Source organism: Muscardinus avellanarius, assembly GCF_963383645.1.
Source record: "Muscardinus avellanarius genome assembly, chromosome: 11".
NCBI classification, from domain to species: Eukaryota; Metazoa; Chordata; class Mammalia; order Rodentia; family Gliridae; genus Muscardinus; species Muscardinus avellanarius.
The window spans coordinates 94,042,540-94,064,574 of NC_137797.1; the positions used below are offsets into that span (position 1 = coordinate 94,042,540).

Genomic DNA, 22,035 nt, shown 5'->3' on the forward strand with positions numbered 1-22,035 from the left:
ATAAAGCTGTACCTAATTTATACTTAAAAATTTCATTCCCCTTCTGGGCGTGGTGGCACACACTTATAATCCCAGTACTTGGAAGTCTGAGACAGGAGGATTGCAGATTCCAAGCCAGCCTCAGCTACTTAGTGAGGCCCTTCTCAACTAGAGCCTGTTTCTAAATGAAGAATAAAAAATAAGGCTGGGGTGTAGCTCAGGTAGAATGTTTCCAGGTTAAATCCCAAGTAGTGCAAAACAAAACAAAACAAAATAAAACAAACAAAAAAAAAACCTCAACCAAAAGACTCCAACTGTTTAACAAATTCAGTTTCTGGATACAAAATCAGTCTAAAAAAATGAGTAGCTTTTTTATATGCCAACCATGAATCCATTGAAAAAAATTTCAGAAAAAAAAAATTTTTTTGAGGCTGAGGATTGAACCCAGGGGCATTCTACCTCCAAGGTACACCCCCAGTTCTAATTTTTAAAATTATTTCTTTATATATTTTTTGTGGTACTAGGGGGTGGAACCCAGGGGCTTTCTACATCCGGGCTATTCCCCCAGGCCTATTTTATAATTTGTTTGGAAACAGGGTTCAGTTGCTGAGGCTGGCTTTGAACCTGTGTGATCCTCCTGTCTCCACTTCCCAAGCGCTGGGATTAAAAGCATGCGCCACTATGCCCGGCTTATTCTTTATTTTCTTTCCTTTTCTTTCTTTTTTTTTTTTTTGTGGTACTGGTGATGGAACTCAGGGGCATTCTACCTATGAGCAACATGCCAGCCCTATTTTTTTTTTTTTATTTTGAAACAAGGCCTCACTAGGTAGCTGAGGCTGACTTCGAACCTGTACAACCTTCCTGTCTCAGCCTCCCAAATACTGGGATTACAAGTGTGTGCCACCACGCCCGGCTGTAGCCAATTGATTTTTGACAAAGGGATCAAATACAAACCCTGGAAAAAAGATAGCCTTTTCAGCATTTGCTATTGGCAAAATTGTCTGTCCCCATGTAGGAAAATGGAAATAAATTCCACCTTCTCAATCTTGCACAAGAGTCAACTCAAGATCCAGGCATGGTGGCACATGCTTGTAATTCCAGTATTCGGGAGGCTTAGAAAGGAGAATTGGGTACTTGGCCAGACTCAGCTACTTAGTGAGGCCCCCCACAACATAGTGAGACCCTGTTTCAAAATAAAGAATAAAAAACAGGGCAGGGGGTGCAGCTAAGAGGTAGAATGCCCTGGCTTTCATCCCAGTACCACAAAAAAAAAAAAAAAAAAAAAAAAGTCAAGATGGATCAAAGACCTGGAAATTAGACCAGAAACTTTGTAGTTACTTGAAGAGGGTAGGATCAATGCTCCAAAATACAGTCACTGGCAACTTCCTCAATAAGACCCCAAAGGTACAAGAAATTTAAACAAGGGTTAATATATGGACTTACATTAAACTGAAGAGCTTTGTAGCAAAGAAAACTATCAAGAACCTTAATAGAGAAATCTTTGCCAGCTATTCCTGTGGTAGAGAACTAATATTTTGTGTGTGTGTGTTACTCAGGATTGAACCCAGAGGCGTTCTACCTTTGAGCTATACCCACAGTTTTATTTTTTATTTTTTTATTTTTATTTTTTTTATTGGTGCACTGTATTCATACATCATAGTGGGATACAAACTTTTGTAGACATACATGCACACATCGCCCAGTCAGCCCCCACCTGATCCCCACCCCATTCTCTCCCCATCCCTCCCTCCCATGCTTGGCTTAGTGGTTGACATCAAGTATTATAGCAATTTATCCTCAATTAAAAATGATAATCTCACATAACATTTTCATTTGTCTGATACCAAGCTTTTGATGACTTAAAGATAACATTTCAATATTTCTTTTTACTTTCTTTCTTACCAGAGTTTATTTTTTTCTATTTTTTTTAGGTGAAACTATCATATATTTATATATTTATTTTTCAGAAAAAAAAATCTATCCTAATATGGAATATGGACTCTAGATACCCAAAATGATCTTGAAAAAGAACAAAGCTAGAAGATATATATATTTTCTGATTTCAAACCATATAAAGCTACAATAATTGAAACAGTGTAGTACTATTCTAAAGGAAGATATATAAACCCTTGGAGTTAAATACAAGCCTAGAGCTAAATTCTTCCCTATATTGTCAAGTTATTTTTGACAAGGTTTCCACGAACATTTGGTGGTGGAAATAATAATCTTTTAACTAAATATTGTTGAAACATAATAATTACATGGAAAAGAATAAAGTTGGACCCTTACCTAGTCCCATATACAAATATTAACTCAAAATAGATAAAAGACCTAAATATAAATCTTAAGACTATAAACTTTTAGGAGAAAATCTGGGTCATAAAACCTCACAACATTGAAATTGGCAGTGACTTCTTGGATATGATTTCAATGGCACAGGCAACAGAAGAGTATACAAACTCCCTACCAAAAAAAAAAAAATATTGTATATCCAAAGACAATGTAAACAGAGTTAACAGTTACTAATAGAATGGGATAAAATATTTCCAAATGCTATATCTGAAGGTATATTAATATTCCAACTAGAAATCCTAAAAATTAACAACAATAAAGGCAAACAATACCATTTAGAGATAGGTAAAAGACTAACATAAGTAATGAATCTCCACAGATAACCAATCTTAGTTGACTGTTGGATGGAAACTCTTGTTTCTCTGGTTCTGGTGTGTGTTACCTATTTCTTCTTTGTAGTTAATCTCTTTGAGTATTTTCTCTAGCGCTGGTTTTGAAGACATAAATTCCTTTCGTTTCTGTTTGTCGTGGAAGCTTCTTATTTCCCCATCTAATTTGATAGAAAGTTTTGCTGGGTAGGAAATTTTTGGCTGGAAGTTGTTTTCTTTCAGAGTTTGGAATATGTTACTCCAAGCCCTTCTGGCTCTCATGACTTGGTTTGGGAAGTCTGGAGTGATTCTAATTGGTTTGCCTCTGAATGTCACTTGGCCCTTTGTTTTTGTTGCCTTTAAGATTCTCTGCTTGGCTTCCACATTGGTCATTTTGACAATTATGTGGCGTGGGGATCCTCTTCTCCGATCCTGTCTAAAGGGAGTTCTATAAGTTTCCTGGACCTGTGTATCAACCTCTTGCTCTATGTTTGGAAAATTTTCTGCTATTACTTCCTTGAAGAGATCATTGATCCCTTTGGTTTCACTTTCTTTTCCCTCCTCTATTCCAATTATTCTTAGGTTAGCTCCCTTAAAATGGGCCCATATTTCTTCAATATCAGATTCCTGCTGTTGGATATTTTTTCCTAGATTAGAAACTATGCATTCATTTTTTGAATGATCATCTTCTAAGAGCGAGATTCTGTTCTCCATGTGGTCTAATCGGTTGTTTGTGCTTTGAATTGAGGCCTTTACTTCATTAATTGCATCCTTTATCTCTTTTTGGCTGTCTCTGAGATCTTTTAGAAGCACCTCTATTATTTCTACAGTTATTTTCCTGATTTGATCTTCTAGAAATCTCTGATTTTCTGTTTTATCGGGTTCTGATGTTGTGGGGTTGTGGGCATTCATTGCTCCAGTGTTATTCCTCTTTCCCATGATTTCGGAAGTTTGTGCCTTCTCTGGGTTCTTCCCTTGGGTCACTATGACTTCCCTTAAGGTGTTCTGGATCTCGAGTTAGTAGTATCTCAGACCCCACTACTCCTTTACTGGGTTGTACCACAGAGTCTCCGACCCAGAGAGTTGATAGAGGCTGCTTTAGACTGTGGGGGGTGCCAGGTTGCACGTTCTCCTATGGTGTGATATCTCTGCCACCGACACTCCCCCACTGGGTCAAGTCCCAGGGAGTACAGTACTGGGATTTCTCCTCTGTGGCCCGCAATTTGACTCACTGTTCTTCAGTTGTAGCTGTACTGGATTCGGTGAATTCTCTGCTGCCGCCGCCGGTGGCAATATGACGCTGCTGCTACGCCCTCGGCCGTGAGGCTGGCTTATTTCTTCTGGGTTTTGATTTCCACCCTGAATCCCTGCGGCGTGTGCTGAGCTCAGCCACTGGGAGCTTTAGATTTTACCTGCGGTGAGAAATCCCGCCTGGCTGTTCCGCAGCGGCTCACCTCGGCTTGCTGTAGCCGTCCGGTGAATTTGCCACTGCCACGGGCAGTATGGCGCTGCTGCTGCGTCCTCGGGCTTGAGGCCGGTGTATCTCCTCTGTGGCTCTGAGCTCTGTTCTCAGTTAGCTTTCTCTCTGGAGCCTGGTGATTTTTTTGTTTCTCTGGTGATGGTGTTTTCTGGCTATGAAGGTGCTGATTTTGTGGTAATGGAGATTGGTTGTTAGCGGGGCTCTTAAGCCCCACTTTTCTCGGTCGCCATCTTCCCGGAAGTCCCTTTATTTTGTATTTGAAAACAGGGTGTTGCTAGATTGGTGCAAGCCCAGCTCTAAGGACTATTATCTCGAATATGCAAAGAACTCATGGAAAAAAACCTGCCAAAAACTCCAAATAACTCAAACAAAAAATGGGCAAATAGACATTTCACAAAAGAAATACAAATTTCCAATAAATACATGAAAAAAATTCAACATCATTAGCAATCGATATAGATTCAAATAAAAACGATCTTAAGATTTAACCTAATTCTGATTAGAATGGTAATCATTAAGACAAATAGCCAGGCTTGGTGGCACACACTTGTAGTCCCAGTACTTGGGAGGCTGAGACAGGAGGATCACAGGTTCACGGCTGCCTCAGCTACTTGGTTGAGGCCCTCTGCAACTTAGTGTGAGACTCTTTCAAAATAAAGAATAAAAAATAGGGCTGGAGATGTAGCTTGAAGGTAGAATGCCCTTGGGTTTAGTACCCCCCCACCCCACACACCACAAGTAATAATAAATGCTGATGAAGATATACAGAAGTAGGAACTCTGATCCATTGTTGAGATTGCAAATTAATGCAACCACTCTAGAAATCTGTGGAGTATCCTCTGAAGAATTGGACTGAACTTATGACCCCACCATATGACCTGGCTGTACTCCTCTTGGATATCTGTCCAGAGAAACTGAAATCAAACCCCCATAGTAACACAGGCATTTATATGTTTATAGCAGAACAATTTGTAATTGCCAAACTCTGGAACCAAGCCTAGCTGTCTATCAGCAGATGAATGGATTACAAAATTATGGGATACATACACAATAAATTCCACTCAGCCAATAAGGAAGAACAAAAGTATGTCATTTGCAGGGAAATGGGTGAAACTGGAGAATATTTTGCTAATTGAGAGTAGTCAGCCACAAAAAGTGAAAGGTCAGATGTTTTATCTCATATCTGGAAGCTAGGGGAAATTGGGATACAGAGGAACTAAGACTAAAGAGGAGAAACCTGAGTGAAGTGATGAGGGGGCCTCAGGGAGAGAGACAGGAAGGGAGAAAGTGATGAAGGAACCACTTCAGGAGACATGATGTGCATACAGACGTTGGTCAGTACCAGCCAGTGTTACCCATGGGGAGGGTGAAGGAACGGGATGGGAACTGGGGGAAGCTCACCGAGTGCTGTGTGTACGTGTGCTTCATCATGATGTCTGATTACAGCGCACCCCCCAAAAAGTATAGAGCTCGGTGCAATGGGAAAAATATAATAATTTCTCTTTTTTTTGCAATGGAATGCTGTAGATTTTTATGCATACATATAATTACACAGAAATCATTAAAAGTAGAAAGGGCTTTACTGGTAATATTACAATATTTTGCACAAGAAATTTATTGTTCATGAAGTGCAAAGAAACTTAAACCATTTTTTCATTGCTTCTACTTCTGTATTTTAACTTTAATTGAAAGAGTTCAGCTGGGTGTGGTGGTGCACGCTTGTAATTCCAGTACTTGGGAGGCTGAGACAGGAGGATCGCAGGGTCTCAGCTGGCCTCAGCTACTTAGTGAGGTCCTCTCCAACTTAGTGAGGAATAAACTTTATTCAAAATAAAAAATAAAAAATAGGGCTGGGGGTGTAGCTTGGAGGTAGAATGTGCCTGATTTCAATCCCCAGTACTGGAAAAAAGCAAAGCAAAGAAAAAGGGTTCAGAAAACTAGAGGAGGAGATAGAGGAAAAATCATATTGTGGATGTGAGACTGTTTCTCCTCCCACCCAGATGGCTATAAAGGCTGTATTTTAGAAACAAGGCACCAAATGCCAGGCAGCAGTTTTTACATATACTTATCTTTATTAATTTTAACATTTTAAAGACCCAGTTATTCAGCTTCTTTGAGTTTTTGTAAATAATTTGTCTAACTCTTCCATTGCCTTCAGGATTCAAAAATTTCTTCTATGGAGCGTGGGCTCCGCGACCTGGAGGAGGAAATTCAGATGCTGAAATCAAATGGGGCCTTGAGTACAGAAGAGCGCGAAGAAGAAATGAAGCAAATGGAGGTGTACCGCAGCCATTCCAAGTTCATGAAAAACAAGGTGATGGTGTTGAAGACTTGTTCTTAGGAGAGGCGTGAAAAATTGATGCACATTTTACCTCCTTAGTGATGATCTACTTCACCAGTTTATCAGATTTGGGGGAAATATTCTTTCAAATGAAACTTTCTCAGAATTACTGACATTATATGGTTGTTGTTAAGTTTTTATTAAAAATAAAATTGATAGCCAGGCGTGGTGGCGCACACTTGTAATCCCTGCTCTTGGGAGGCGGAGACAGGAGGATCGCGCTGGTTCGGAGCCAGCCGTGCTGGCTTAAGAGACCCCGTTTCCAAAACTATATATAAAATAGGTCTGGGAGTGTAGCCGGAGGTAGAAGGGTTTCCAGGAACCCCAGTACCACCAAAAAATAAAAATAAAAAATAAAATTGATTGTATGAGGCAGAATGCATATTATCCCTATTTAACTTTTCATATCTACCAATATTTTTAAGTCGATTCAATAGAATTCTATCCAGATGAGTTTTCCCACTATAGAGACATCTAGTTCTTTCTCTCTTATGAATTAAAACCCTAAGAGGCGGAGTCTAACATTTTCATAAACTGGTAATTGAAACAATTCCTCTTTAAATATAGTTCCATAAAGAAAAGCCCTGTGCTGTATGTCTTGGGAAAGGTTCCTTTGTTGTCAGGATTATTGCTTCTCATATTTATTTCAGCCACATGTACAGTAAGATAGATACCACTGAGACCTGTCAGCCTGTGTTTATAATCAATCACAATACACTTTAGATCCAGAGTTACTTGGTTTGGTTCTATAACCTGTTTAGGCAAATTGGAGGGTTTAGTTTGATATGATTATTGATTTTACTGTGGTTTAATTAAAAGTTATAATTATAGTGGTATAATTTTAGCCCGAAAATAAATATTTCTCAACTGTATTCTCCAAATGTATATCCCAACTATTTTTAATTATTTAGTTTCTCAGACAGGAAAACTGAACCATTCCCAGTAGTGTAAAGTTTTGATTCAGTGGCAACTCCCTGTCCCATTTCTGGTGTCTTCTTGTGATATCTATACCTTGTGTATAAGTCTGTAGAGCATTCTTTTTTATGTTAAGAATCTGTTATTAGCTAGCTGTGGTGGTGCATGCCTGTAATCCCAGTACTTAGGAGGCTGAGACAGGAGGATCACAGCTACATAGTTAGATCATATTTCAAAATAAAAAATAAAATAGGGATGGGAGAGTGGCTTGGAGGTAGAATGCCATGGGTTCAGTCCTAAATGCCAGACACATACACAAAAGAATCTGCTATCTATAATTTCTGCTGATATTATGTTAATTCTATAACTTAAAAATTCATATACCCAATTTTCTGTTGGTTTGGATTTTCACTCTAATTTGAAGACAAAATACACTGAAAATATACTCTGCATGTTTGCGTTTCCCATTTGTTAATTAGTACATTCTAGACTATTTAAAAAAAAAAAAAAAACCTCTGAAAATAGAGGAACCGTCTATGTCCCTTTGAAGAAGAAACGAGAGGAACACATCTGATTTTGTTATGTAAGTTTTATTATTTCCAGTGGCCGTTCTGGCTCAAAAGCAGATAAGAAGAAGACCTAAGCTGACACATGAGTGAAAAAGAATAACAATGTCGTGACAGGTAGAGCAACTGAAGGAGGAACTAAGTTCGAAAGAGGCTCAAGGGGAGGAACTGAAAAAGCGAGCGGCTGGTCTTCAGGCTGAGGTCTTTGCCGTAAGATTTCCCTCTTTGTGTGCAGTCACCCACAGGGGGACCCTGCGGCTCTGGCTTCGGGTGGTTGACACTTTCGCTCTCTGTGGTTGGCAGCTTTGCCCATTACTAGCACTAACCAGCCTGCGCTGCTCTTTAACTGACTCCTTTTCACTAGTGTGACCGCTCTATCACTTTGTGTGCACTGAGCCCTCGTGTATTCTGGAAGCTCTGTACCTCATTATTATTGTTGCTTTTGCACTCTGTGGGATTGAAGCTTGTTTGTTTCTTGACCTGTTATTACTAGATACTTGTTGGTTTATATGAATGTGATCTTTTTTTCTTCTTAGGTACAGGAGCATTCAGATGTCAGATGTCATAGGTCCATAACTAGTGTTTTTGAACTTGGAATTCTTAAGTACTTTACCTTCTTTTTTTTTTTTTTTTTTTTTTTGAGGGTCTGGGGATGGAACCCAGGGGCATCGGATCTCCAAGCTACACCCCCTGCCCTATTTTTTATTCTTTATTTTGAAACAGGGTCTCACTAAGTTGCGGAGGGCCTCACTAAGTAGCTGAGGCTGTCCGCGAACCGCGATCCTCTGCTCTCAGCCTCCCAAATGCTGGGATGACAAGTGGGCGCCACCACGCCCGGCTTACTTTACCTTCTTATGTAGACATTATCTTTAAGTTCTCATTAGGTTTGCAAAAAATATCACTTTTTTAAGGGTATATGTATAAAAAGTGACTTTTTTAGCATTATCTAGTAAATTAGAATTAATATGCTGTATTTTAAGTATCTAAATCTAATTCAACTGTCTAATGACCTTAAAATTTTATTTCAAAACATAGTAATAATAAAATAGCTAATACCTATTATAAGTATTTTATAACCTGCAAAGGTTGTCAACCCTAATTTATAGATGAGGAAAAGAAGGTAACAGAATGGTGCTTAGAAAACAGCTTGTAAAAAGCAAGGTTTAATTTTACATAAGCAGTCTGGTTATGCTTGTAAGCTCTTTACTATCTACCTTGTATTTGACTATGTTGTCAAAATGTTAGGAAAAGCTGCCTCTGGAAATAAATGCTGGCTAAAACTGTATTAGAGAATAATAAAAAAGAAGACTTACCCTTTGGTGTGTGTGTAAATTTTTTTTTTTTTTTGCATTACTAGGGATTGAACCCAGGAGCATTTTACCTCAGAGCTATTACCCCCAGCCCTATTTTTTATTCTTTATTTTGAAACAGGGTCTCATAAAGTTGCGGAGGGCCTCACTAAGTAGCTGAGGCTGGCCTTAAACCTGTGATCCTCCTGTCTCAGCCTCCCAAGTACTGGGATTACAAGCGTGTGCCACCACACCCAGCTTGGTATATTTGTTATTTATAGATCATTTTGTAGTATAGATACAAAAGTGAAATATTCTGTCTGAGAGTCTGGTTTGGCTTATGGTCTGACCAGGTATTGTCTAGAGGAGAAGTTGAGCTATCACTTCCTTTTTTTTGCTTAGCTACTGTTACTCATTTCTGTGTTCCATCAGACAGCAGGCTGAGTAGGTTTCATATGTTACTTTATTGAACACCTGAACAATACAGTGCATTGGCATAATTTCTCCATATTAGCAATTAGGAAACTAAGGCTTAGAGGTAAAATAATTGTTCAAAGACAGCTAGCTAGCTGGGCCTAATGTGTGACTGACTGTAAAGCCTCGCGCCTCCTGACTTTTGTATTATATTTGCTTCCTGTTTATAATATTCTCGCCCCTTCTTAATCTTTAAGGAAAATTTGTGCTATTTTCTGTTTTCATTTAAATATTTCTTCCATTTCTTAGCCTTTAAGTCAATATAACAGTATGTGAAGCTTATTAAATAATGCAAATGTTGAGGAATAGATTTACATTTATTTTTGATCCTATGATTAGAAGTAGCTGGAAATTTGAATAACCTTTAAGCCATAAATTTTTACTGAGGAAGCCGTAACGTTTTGAACATTTCTCTTGAATATTTGCATACAGCAAATGCATTTTTAATTCAGTCTTTGTTAGGGATGGGATAATACTAATGTGTGCTATTTGTTGGTAAAGGAATATTGTATCTTCAAATGTTTTACACACGGTGAACAGACAAATATTTCTTGGATGATTGAAAACTATGTGTGATTAAAGTATTTTGTAAAGCCGGACGTGGTGGCGCGCGCTTATAATCCCCGCACTTGGGAGGCTGAGACAGGAGGACTACATAGGTTAGAAGGCAGCCTCAGCTACCTGGTGAGGCTCTCAGCAACTTAATGAGACCTTGTTACCAAATAATAAGTATAAAATAGGTCTGGGAGTATAGCCTGGAGGTAGAAAAGCCCCTGAGTTCCACACCCGGTACCACCAAAAAAAAAAAAAAAAAAAAAAAATCCTTTTTTTTTTTTGTTAAAATGGAGGACTAAATGAGTAATTTATTTTTAGTACTTCCTAAGAGTCTAATTTTAAGGCAGAAATTTTTTTCCTCTTAAGAAATTGTTTTCAAAAGCTTTGTCTTTTTTTTTTTACCTAAAATTATTACAATAAAATACTTAAAAGACATTCAATTTTTAAGAAATAAAGAACTTGTGGGGCTCACAAGTTCTTTATGATGGCTCATACCTGTTATCATAGCAGCTCAGGAACCTGAGGCAGGAGGATCTCAAGTTCAGGGACAGCCTTGAACTTTTGTTTGAGAATTGAAAAAAGAAAAGAGACGTAGCACTAGCATTTGAATTTGCTTGAAATACGAGTCCTCTGAGGTTTATTTTTTCCTTCTGTTTTATATCTGCACTAATCCTGCATTTGATCTGTCATGTTCTGGAGAGGTCTGACGTAATAAAATGGAAACTATTTTATCAGTACAGTGGAGTTAAGATGCTCTTTGCTACTCATATTAATCTAATTGAATTGGAATTTCCTTTACCTCTACTTTTTTCCTAAGGGGTTTCAAGGAATATTTAGAAGAGAACAAATGAGAACTGGAGTTTCCCTATGTGTTGAATAAACTTAGGTTTTTTTTGGGGGGTGGTGGTATCCAAGATTAGATGATGTAAAAAAGATGAATATGTCCTATTATAATTAATACAATTAATCAATTGCTGTGCTGAATTGAACCCAAGGCCTCACGCATGTTAGGCTAGAATGTCACCAGTGACCTACTCCCAGCCCTTGTCCTATCTTAAAAAGCAATGTTTCAGCTCAGTGTGGTGGCGCACACTTGTAATCCCAGCATTTGGGAGGCTGAGACAGGAGGATTGTGGTTCAAGGACAGCCTCTGCTATTTAGTGAGGCCCTCTGCAACTCAGTGACACCTTGTTTCAAAATAAGGAATAAAAATAGGGTTGGGGGTGTAGCTCAGAGGTAGAATGCCCCTGGGTTCATCCCCAGTACCTCAAAAAAGGCAGTGTTTCTTTTAGTTTCCTTTCTTGTTATTTAGCTCTATTAAAGGTCCAGATCAGAGGTGGTCATTTCATTGATTTTTTGCTTACAATGTTTTATTTTTATTTTCCAGATTGGCCAGGTGAAACAGGAGCTGTCCAGAAAGGACACAGAACTACTAGCCCTACAAACAAAGCTAGAAACCCTAACGAACCAGTTCTCAGACAGTAAGCAACACATCGAGGTGCTGAAGGAGTCCTTGACTGCAAAGGAGCAGAGGGCTGCCATCCTGCAGACTGAGGTAACGGAATCCTGGGCTGGGTGCAGGAGGACTCCTTGGCACATTTTTATAAATGTTCTCTGTGCTGTTTTATTTTGTTTAAGGTTGGAAAATACAAGGACTGTTATGATTCATTCTTTACCATTGTGATCAGTTATTGTACTAAAATCGAACCCCCGTGTGTCAGTTCTTAGATCTAACAGATTTAAAGGAATGCCATTTATTTACATTGTTAATATTTTAGATTTCAAGAAGTCTGTTCTTTAAGGTATATTCTAAATTCATTATTCAAATTAAAGGATAATAGCCGGGCGTGGTGGCGCCCGCGCTTGAGAGGCTGATGAGACAGGAGGGTCGCACAGGTTTGAAGCCAGCCTCAGCTACTTAGTGAGGCTCTCAGCAGCTTAGTGAGACCCTGTTTCCAAATAAAATATGAAATAGGTCTGGGAATATAGCCCGGAGGTAGAAAGCCCCTGGGTCCCTGGGTTCCACTCCCAGTACCAGCAAAAAAAAAAAAAAAAAAAAAAAAAAAAAGTCCCCAAATTAAAGGATAATTATAAAAAAGGACTGACTGATTTAGGAGCTTTAATTTTCACCCATGGTCATTTGTCATGAGTGATAATGAGGTTGGTTACTCTGTCTTTGTATTACATGTAAGTGTCCTTAAAATTTTTTTTTTTTTTGTGGTACGGTGTGTGGTACCCAGGGGCTTTCTACCTTTGGGCTACACTCCCAGACCTATTTCATATTTTATTTGGAAATAGGGTCTCACTAAGTTGCTGAGAGCCTCACTAAGTAGCTGAGGCTGGCTTCGAACCTGCACAGTCCTCCTGTCTTAATCTCCCAAGTACTGAGATTACAAGCTGAAATAGGTACTTTAGGTGGGAAGAGGTAAGTAATTCTGCTTTATAGAATATAACTCATAGGCTGGGATGTTAAGAGCTCAGTGGTAAAGCGCTTGCCTTGTTTGAGCACTGCTCTGGGTTCAATCTACCACCCCCACCCCCCAAAAAGGTAAAGCACATTATGTACATTAATTTTTTTTGTTTTGTTTTTTGGTGGTACTGGGGTTCCTGGAAGCCCTTCTACCTCTGGGCTACACTTCCAGACCTATTTTTACATTTTTATTTGGAAACAGGGTCTCCTAAGCCAGCGCGCGCAACTGGCTTCGAACCTGCGCGATCCTCTTGTCTCTGTCTCCCAAGCGCGCGAGGATTACAAGTGTGCGCCACCACGCCCGGCTATGTACATTAATTTTTAAAACACAACCAGACAATAGATAAATAAGTACCTAGTTTGATGGAAAAAAAGAAATGAGGAGGGAAATGAAAGCATAAAAAGCATCATAGTCCTAGACAACCAGAGTCTTCAAGTACAGAGGTCTGAGGGAAGGACCACATCTATTATGTGTACACAGTTTCAGACTGTTGAAAATGAGAAATTTCGGTGCTATATTTGTCATTTTTCTTGTAACTTATACCTTTTCTTTTAATCACATTTTTCACATCAGCTCCATTCTTCCTCACAAATATTTGGAGTATATACTCATGAGGCTCTGGCTCTGGAGTCATATTTACTGAATTTGGACTTCATTTTTACCACTAGATGCACGATCCTGGGCATATACTTAAATCCATTGCAGCTGATTCTCCATGTGTATAATGTGAATTTAACAGTAGTGCTGAACTTTTCTGTTAGAGCAGTTATTCCTGTCTAGTGCCTGGCACATAGCATGGTCTTTGTATATTAGTCACTCTTATCTTCATCATAACCCTTATAATAAATTCTTAAAAGTGTCAGGATATTGTTAGGATAACAAAGTTTCTTTCACTGGCACAAATTTATTTTGGAGATATTCTTTTTATATTTTTATTAGGCTAAATTTAGGTTTTTCCTACAATTGGAAATTTAATTAATCTGGAAAATATTACCTGTAACATTATTAAATGACTTCATAAGGCATTTTTCACTTTCAGAAACGTATGCGTGCAGTACTACAAAGGGTCAGGAGAGGGCGCCAGTGTCTTTGTCTTAGGGGTGGCCCTAGTTTCAAGTTTGCTACTGTGATAGCTTTGAGGCCCCAGGTGTGTGAACCAGAGAACCAAGCAGTTGGTTAATGATAATTCAAACATTTAAAAGCTTGTCACAGTCTAATAAATGACTTTTCCCCCTCGGCAACCCATCCTTCTCTTTGTACCAAACTCAAGTAATAATATTATTAGCTGGTTCCACACAGATGGGCTTATGATTGGTTTCTTGTACCATAGAGAATAAAGACTATATTTGTTGTCTTTTGTGTATGTGTGTGTGTGCGCTACTGGGGATGGAACCCAAGGGCATTCTACCTCCAAGCTACACACTCAGCTCTATTTTTTAGTCTTTATTTTGAAACAGGGTCTCACTGAGTTGCAAAGGGCCTCACTAAGTAGTAGCTGAGGCTGTCCTCTAACCCCTGTCCTCTGGTCTCAGCTCCCGAATGCTGGGATTACAAGCTGCGCTACCACGCCTGGCTCCGTTGTAGTTTTGAATGATTTCTATGTTTGTTGTTAGCCATTGTTGCAGTAGCTGAATCTCAGTGACTACCCATAAAAGTTATTAGGATAACTGTTCAAATATAACTTTCATCACTAAATGATAGTGTGAAAGCTCTCTTTGAATTTAGGGTAATTAGAAGAATATAATATGCTTATTTATTACCAGTTACTTAAATTTTTTTCTCTGGTGACATTTGACAAGAGCCTGTTTTTTCCAAAGCTACTTCCCATTTTCGAGCTCAATAAAAGGCTTTGTATTAGCTTTGAAAGTTCTTATACATTTCTCTATGTTTTTGCCCAGGTCTTGGTAGCTATCCTAGACATCAATCTAATATTTAAATCACTATATTAAGTGTATATGAAAAAGAACAGGGATCATGGAGCTTTTTTTTTCTTCTTCCAGTATTAAGGATGGAACCCAGGGGCGTTCTGCCTTCCAGCTACACCCCCAGCCCTATTTTTATTCTTTATTTTGAGACAGGGTCTCACTGAGTTGCAGAGGGCCTCACTAAGTAGCTGAGGCTGTCTGCGAACCATGATCCTCCTGTCTCAGCCTCCCAAATGCTGGGATTACAAGCATATACCACTACTTCCAGACATGGAACTTTTTTTTTTTTTTAATGGTGGTGGTACTGGGGATGGAACCCAGGGGCCTTCTACCTCCAGGCTACACCCCCAGACCTATTATATATTTTATTTGGAAACAGGGTTTCTTAAGCCAGCGAGGCTGGCTTCGAACCTGAGTGATCCTCCTGTCTCAGCCTCCCAAGCACGGGGATTACAAATATGTGCCATCACGCCCGGCTGACATGGAGCTTTTTAAAATTGCAAAACTCTTTAAGGCAGAAAGTGATAGAGAGAAAGAACTATTTGAGCTCCCCATTTTCTTTTACATGGAATGAAGTCCTCTGGCGTTACTTAGTCTACAGTATATGTTAAATTGTTCTTGTTTTATAAATATCTTTTAATCTTCACAAAGTTGCCTTGGATTTGGTAGCATGGTGATTAAAGCATGGGTTTTGGAGTCAGATCTGGGTTTGAAACCCTGTAACTAGTCAGTGTTATCTTCATTATAAAAATAATGAAGATAATTAATCTCTTATAATTAAATAATCTCTCTGCTCATTATTGTGTGACCATAGATGAGTTTCTTTTTAAGCTTCAATTTCCTTATCAGTGTATTAAGGATAATGATAATATCAACTTCTTAAAATTGTTATTGTTAGAATTGGGCGCTTCATTATAGAGCTGTCTTCTAAATATGGAGGAAGACTTAAAATTAGTGAGTTAAAATATTTTAAAACACATTACAGTTTATAGAAGTTTAACTTTATTTTTATTCTTTTATTTGCTCCTCATAGAAATGGCATGAAATAGGCAAGATAAGTATTATTGTCTTGTTTTTGTCATTGAGGATTAAATGAAGTGTAGCACCATTTTTTCTTTTTGAGGAAATTGTATTGTGGATTCTATCTATTTGCTATAGGTGAGCTTTGTCATCCATATCCTAGTGACAGGAAGAGGAAGTGGGCTTTTTCCCAGGTAGGTCAGAGAGTCAGCAACAGGCACAAAGGAGAGAGCTGCTCTAGCTCCAGGATTTCCAGGCAGTAGGAGCTGAGTTGTTAGGGTGCTGTTACTTAACGTACATCTTGTTCTTGCAGTATGAGCTCAATGCTCAGTGTGCTACCTTGTTGAGTTCTGACTTCCTTGGTGTGCTTAGTTAGTATTCTTAGCACTAGAGGGCATTTTTAGAGATCATCTAGTCTTTCCATAATTAGAAAAAAATTGAAGCCAAGTGTGGCAGCTTATGGCTATAATCCTAGTATTGGGAGGCCGAGACTTGAAGGCTCAAGTCCAGCCTCAGCAACTTAGCAAGGCCCTCCACAACTTAATGAGTCTTTCTTTCTTTCTTTCTTTCTTTCTTTCTTTCTTTCTTTCGTTTTTTTTTTTTTTTTTTTTTTTTTTGGTGGTACTGGGGTTCCTGGAAGCCCTTCCACCTCTGGGCTACACTCCCAGACCTATTTTTTACATTTTTATTTGGAAACAGGGTCTCCTAAACCAGTGCGCGCGGCTGGCTTTGAACCTGCGCGATCCTCCTGTCTCTGCCTCCCAAGCGCGGGGATTACAAGCGTGCGCCACCACGCCTGGCGAGACTCTCTTTCAAAATAAAATAGGGTTAAGAATGTATATCAGAGGTAGAATGCCCCAAGGTTCAATCTCTAGTACCAAAAAAAAAGTGTAAAAAAATTGATAATGCCGGCATGGTGGCACAGGCGTGTAAACTCAGCATTCTGGAGGCTAAGACTGGGAGATGGTGGTTTGCCACCAGCCTCAGCTACTTTAGTGAGGCCCTTTGTAACTCAGTGAGACCCTGTTTCAAAATAAAGACTAAAAAATAGGGCTGGGGGTATAGCTCAGAGGGAGAATGCCCCTGGGTTCCATCTGCAGTACTGCAAACAAAACAAAACAAAACCAGACCAATATCTTCGATGAGCACAGATACAAAAACTGTTAAAATACTAGCAATTCACTGAAATTCAAAACCACAAGAAAAGTAGGCTCCAAAACAAAGTGGATTTTATTCTATTCCAGAAATGCAAGGTTGGTTCAACATAACAAAGTCAGTAAGTTACTTCTTATGATAACCTTCTAAAATAAAAATTAATACATAACATTTTACAGAAGGTCACGGTGCAGTTTGTTCATATTAACAATGACAGCTGGGCCTGGTGGCGCACGCTTGTAATCCCAGCATGTAGGAGGCTGAGACAGGAGGATGTGGGTTCTTGTACAGTTTCAGCTACTTAGTGAGGCCCTCTGCAACTCAGTGAGACCCTGTTTCAAAATAAAGAATAAAAAATAGGGCTGGGTATAGCTTGGAGGTAGAATGCCCCTGGGTTTCATCCCCAGTACCGCAAAACAAAACAAAAAAACGACAATGACATTTTACAATAAACTTCTTTATTTGTGTGGTGGGTGTGGTGCTGGGGATTGAACCCAGGGGCATTCTATCTCTGAGCTACACCCTTAGCCTTTAAAAAATTTTTTTTCTTTATTTTGAAACAGTGGCTCACTAAGTTGTAGAGGGCCTCACTGTGTTGCTGAGGCTGGCTGCAAGCCTGTGATTTTCCTGTCTCAGCCTCCCAAATATTGGGATTATAAGCATGCATCACCATGCCTAACTACAGTAAACTTCTAAGAAACAGAAATTGTTACATAACATTTTACAGATGGGCATGCCAAGCCCAGAGAGATTCAGGTTTACCTGCATTATTGCCTACTGCCTGGGATTTTAAAATAATCAGCTAGGCCTCTAAGATTTTGCTCTTAAATGATGCACTTTCTCCCTGTGAAGATTCTGAGGTGCAGAAAGGGTAAGTGACCTGCTGAAACCCTGTACAGCTATGTGGTACTGGTTTGTGGACTAGAACACATGTTTTCTGACTGCTCATTGTAGTGTGCTATAGAAATTATCATTTATTGGACTGGTAAGTTGGGTCACAACGAAATATGGGGAGAAAAAATGATTCATGGTGGTGGAGGAGAGGAATGAATGTATTTTCGGATTTAGGAATTTCATGGCTTCAGAAAGAGGTATTTTTCATGATATGAGATTATGAAAAAAAAGAAAGCCGGGCGTGGTGGCGCACGCTTGTAATCCCCGCGCTTGGGAGGCGGAGACAGGAGGATCGCGCAGGTTCGAAGCCAGCCGCGCTGGCGTAAGAGACCCTGTTTCAAAAATATAAAATAGGTCTGGGAGCGTAGCCCGGAGGTAGAAGGTAGAAGGGCTTCCAGGAACTCCAGTACCACCAAAAAAAAAAAAAAAAAAAAAAGGAAAGATTATTGGTTGGTTCCTTCATTCATCCAACAGTTATTTGTGGATACCTTCATTTATCCAACAATTATTTAATGATGCTTTCTAGCACTGGAGATAGAGTGGTGAATAAAACAGGCTAATGGATGGGTGTGGTGTTGCAGACTTGCAACCCCCAGTTCTTGGGAGGCTGAAACAGAAAATCACAAGTTCTTGGACAATCCAGCTACTTAGGTCATCTGCAACTTAGTGAGACATTGTTTTAAAATGAAGAATAAAAATTAGGGCTGGGGTGTATCTTGGAGGTAGAGTGCCCCTGAATTAATTCCCCAGTACTGTCAACAAACAGACAACCCCAAAACTAAACAACAGCAAAAAAAGAAAAGCAGGCTAATGATTGTATCTGTATGAAACAGCTCCTCAGAATAAAAGAGAACTGGGTGCCAGGAGTAAAACAGGATCTGGACTCTTTTTCAGGTGACTATATTTCTGCTTCATATGTCCTAGGTCATTGCCCTATCATGCCACTTTGAGCAGTGTGCAGTCTGAGTATGGGATAAGGGCCGGGGCCGGGGCTTCAGGGCAACTCTGGCATGCTAGTAAGCCAGCGTGTGTAGGCAGACTGCACGTCCCTTCTCCTTGGGCATCCCTTGGTACCTAAGGCAGAGCAGGAAAAAGCAAAAGAGCGTTGTCAGCACAGATTATTGCATCCAAGGCTGTCTGACCTGGGAGACTTGCTTCCTACTGCCACTTCTGCTCACCCCCATCCCAAAAAATGAGTTCTCACCGCTCACAGTGGGGGGGGGGTGGAGTGTAACATCTTGTTTGTAGTGAAATGGACACAATGATAGCATTAGGAAACTATAAACGTTAAGTGTGGCTCTTAAGATACCAGGGAATAAAAATGGAAAATGTATGTTTCAAACCTCATAATAAAAATGAGTTTGTCCAATGGAAAAAGTGAATGGGGGGCATGAAATGTCGGGAACATGAAAAAAGGTGGTTGAAATAAGTATAAACAGTGGGAAAGGCAGTAAATACAAACGAGTTAAACTTTGACTAAAATAATAAACTTCAGTTGGGTAAAAATGTCAGAGTAAGATATAGAAATACACTCTCAGTGCAAATTAAAGCAAAGAGTAATGGCAAAGTTAAAATGGGAAAACCTTTTCCTTTTGGTGGTGTTGGGTTCAATTCCAGAGTGTCTCACATGCTAAATAAACAGATGATCTACCATGGAGCTACATCATCAGCCCAAGAAAAAATTAAAAAACAAAGGTTAGCAGCCAGTCACAAAAAATGAAGGGTCATTTGTTCTCCCTCATATGTCGAGGCTAGGGAGAAAGTGGCATACAAAAGGGTCTCCAGACAAAGGGGAGAAACCCCAGTGGACAATGAAGGGCATGTAGCAGAGTCTGTTGGGCCAGGTGAGGGAGACTGGACAAAGGAAACGATTCTGCATACACATCTTCAGTGCCAATCCCAATACCATGTCCTCGAGGAAGGAGGGTGGAAGCTGGGAGTGGGGGAGGCTTACCAAGTGCGGTGTGCATGCGTGTCTCTTATCACTGAACTTCATTATGGTGAAGCTGCGTGTGGTGGTGCACGCGTAACCCCGGTACTTGGGAGGTTGAGATAGGAGGGTTGTAGGTTTGAGGCCAGCCTCAGCAATGTAGTAAGGGTCCCAGCAACGTAGTGAGGCCCTGTTTAAAAAAAAAAGAGCTGAGGGATATGTAGCTCAGAGGTAGAAAATGCTTGGGTTCAATTCCCAGTATCACAAATAAGTATTAAAATATATCAATAAAATTTTGAAAGTAAAGGTTATATCACAAAATTGTGTACCCACCAATCTGATTTATTTTAATATTCTTTTAAGGCTAAAATTATTTTAATATTCTTTTAAAGTTAAAATTTTAGGAAAGAAGCCACTTTTCCATGCAACTAATTATTTTGTGCTTTTAAATGAATCTCTTTACTGGTATAAGACAAAGCAAGGTTAAGATAATTAATAGTTTTGTGATCAGAATTGAGATGCTAAAAATGCAAAGCGCGTGTTTCCCTGTCCGCTTCCCATAGAGAAAACCTTGCAGAGAAAAATCCGTTCTTACTGAAGTTGGCGTAACCCATTTGCCACAGACCTTGGTGCTTGGCAGACTGTGAATGCTGCTTCTCCAGCTCCACTGATGTGAATAAACAGGGCTTTAGTCCTCCTGCCAGCAGAGCTGTTAGGTGATGACTGTGTCCTGCTAATCTTTAAGGGTTTTCCTGAATGTGTGTTCTGTGGTTTACAAAGTATGGACCTCATGCAAAATTATGCTTTCAATTTAGCTCACTCCAAACCCAAAGATCAGTTAGAATGCAGAGCAATTAATCTAGCATAACAAACTGGTTTTTGTGGTTGTTTTTTATCTCAAATCTCCAGACCAGCATATTTAAAATTTTCATTGTATATAAAAGCAGACCAAGAAAAAGTATATACAGGTGATTTGATTGATTGAATACTTAGTAAAGAAAAAAACCATTTAGTAATTAGAGTATGGCCTCATGTAATTTTTGTGTCTAATACTTATGATATAAAATATTTTTATATCAAAGCTTGTGATTCTAGCTATTCTTACACCAACAACTTGTGTTTTTGAAAGAGTTCTCGTTCTTTACCTCTTTGCTTTACAATTCTTGTGGGTCTCATGCTTGACATTCCCTCAAATGACAGGCAGGTATTTATGGCCGGTCAGTTCTGGCACATTTCCAGGCCGCTTGGTTGAGTCAGGGATCTGGTGTAAAAGTGTAGCTTGGGTGTCTATGTATGCTTGATAAAGAAGCATGGGTATGGGGTCTCACAAATATTGTCCTATGAGACATCGGTACCACTGGGATGAGAAGCATTTAGAAATCCTCAGGGATGTTTTTCTCTGACCTGTAGAAGGAAAGCATTTCTTTTTTTTTATGAAATGAATACTTTAGAAGTTCTGGGAGATAAATAAATTTGGCAGTTAAGTCTCCTCTACAGGTCTAAATGTCTGGGCCTTTTGCCTTTATAGAAAGAAGGTTCTATATAGGGGATATTGGGTAAACTATTTTTGCTCTGTATTTTGCCTAGGATTATTGGTTAGACTTTTTAGAGGAGGAATATGTGGTGTGCAACATATAAAAAAAGTAACATATGACACAAATGAGTAAGTGACTTATTTTTAAAATTTTTGACATGTATGCTTTTCTAAGACTTTGACCTCTAACTGTGCGGTAAGCTTAGTGGATTCAGTAAGCACCTTCTTTAGTCACTGTGACTGGTGCTCTGTAATGGATTTAGCTAATAGGAACCAAATCTGCTACTGTCAAATAGGATTTGTAATGATGCTAGCTGGTTTGAGCTGTTCCTGAATGCCAAGTGCTTAAGAGTCAGTGGGTTCTTTTGGCATCTTAAGTTCCTGGTCATTGAATTTCTTCTTTCTTCTTCCTCCTCCTCCTCCTCCTCCTCCTCCTCCTCCTCCTCCTCCTCCTCCTCCTCCTCCTCCTCCTCCTCTTCATTTACCAGAAGTTCACATATATGAGCTTCACATAATATTTTCTTTTTTGTTCTTTCTCTCACCATAATTATTAATAAGCCAACAATTAATTTATTAAGTTTGCATATTTGACATTATGTACTATATTTTCTTTTTGTTTAGTTCCTTTTCCTTTCCATTATTATCAATTACTCTATAAGTAATCTGTGTTGTAGCATATATCAGTACTTCATTTTGAGATTTGTCCCTATTACTAAATGGATATGAATCAATCCATTTATATTGTTTCTCTTTCTCTCCCTCTCTCTCCTTCTCTCCCCTTCTTCCCTTCTCCCCTCTCCTGCATTGAGCCCAGGAGCATTCTATCTATGAGCTACACCCCAGCTCC

General features: G+C 39.3%; 1 protein-coding gene across 3 annotated transcripts in view; it reads left to right on the top strand.

The window, feature by feature from the left end:
- The window catches only part of ERC1 (ELKS/RAB6-interacting/CAST family member 1), a gene marked incomplete at both ends in the record, with an annotated part of 441,980 nt that overhangs the window by 76,011 nt on the left and 343,934 nt on the right, over positions 1–22,035 (top strand). For 2 of the 3 annotated variants that reach the window (XM_080705760.1, XM_080705761.1), the window contains 2 exons: positions 6,278–6,433; positions 11,647–11,814. In XM_080705760.1, coding sequence (XP_080561886.1) covers positions 6,278–6,433; positions 11,647–11,814 — 324 coding nt within the window. Of the gene's footprint in view, positions 1–6,277; positions 6,434–8,058; positions 8,143–11,646; positions 11,815–22,035 lie in introns of all 3 variants that reach the window. The other variant, XM_080705759.1, reaches the window with a different exon arrangement.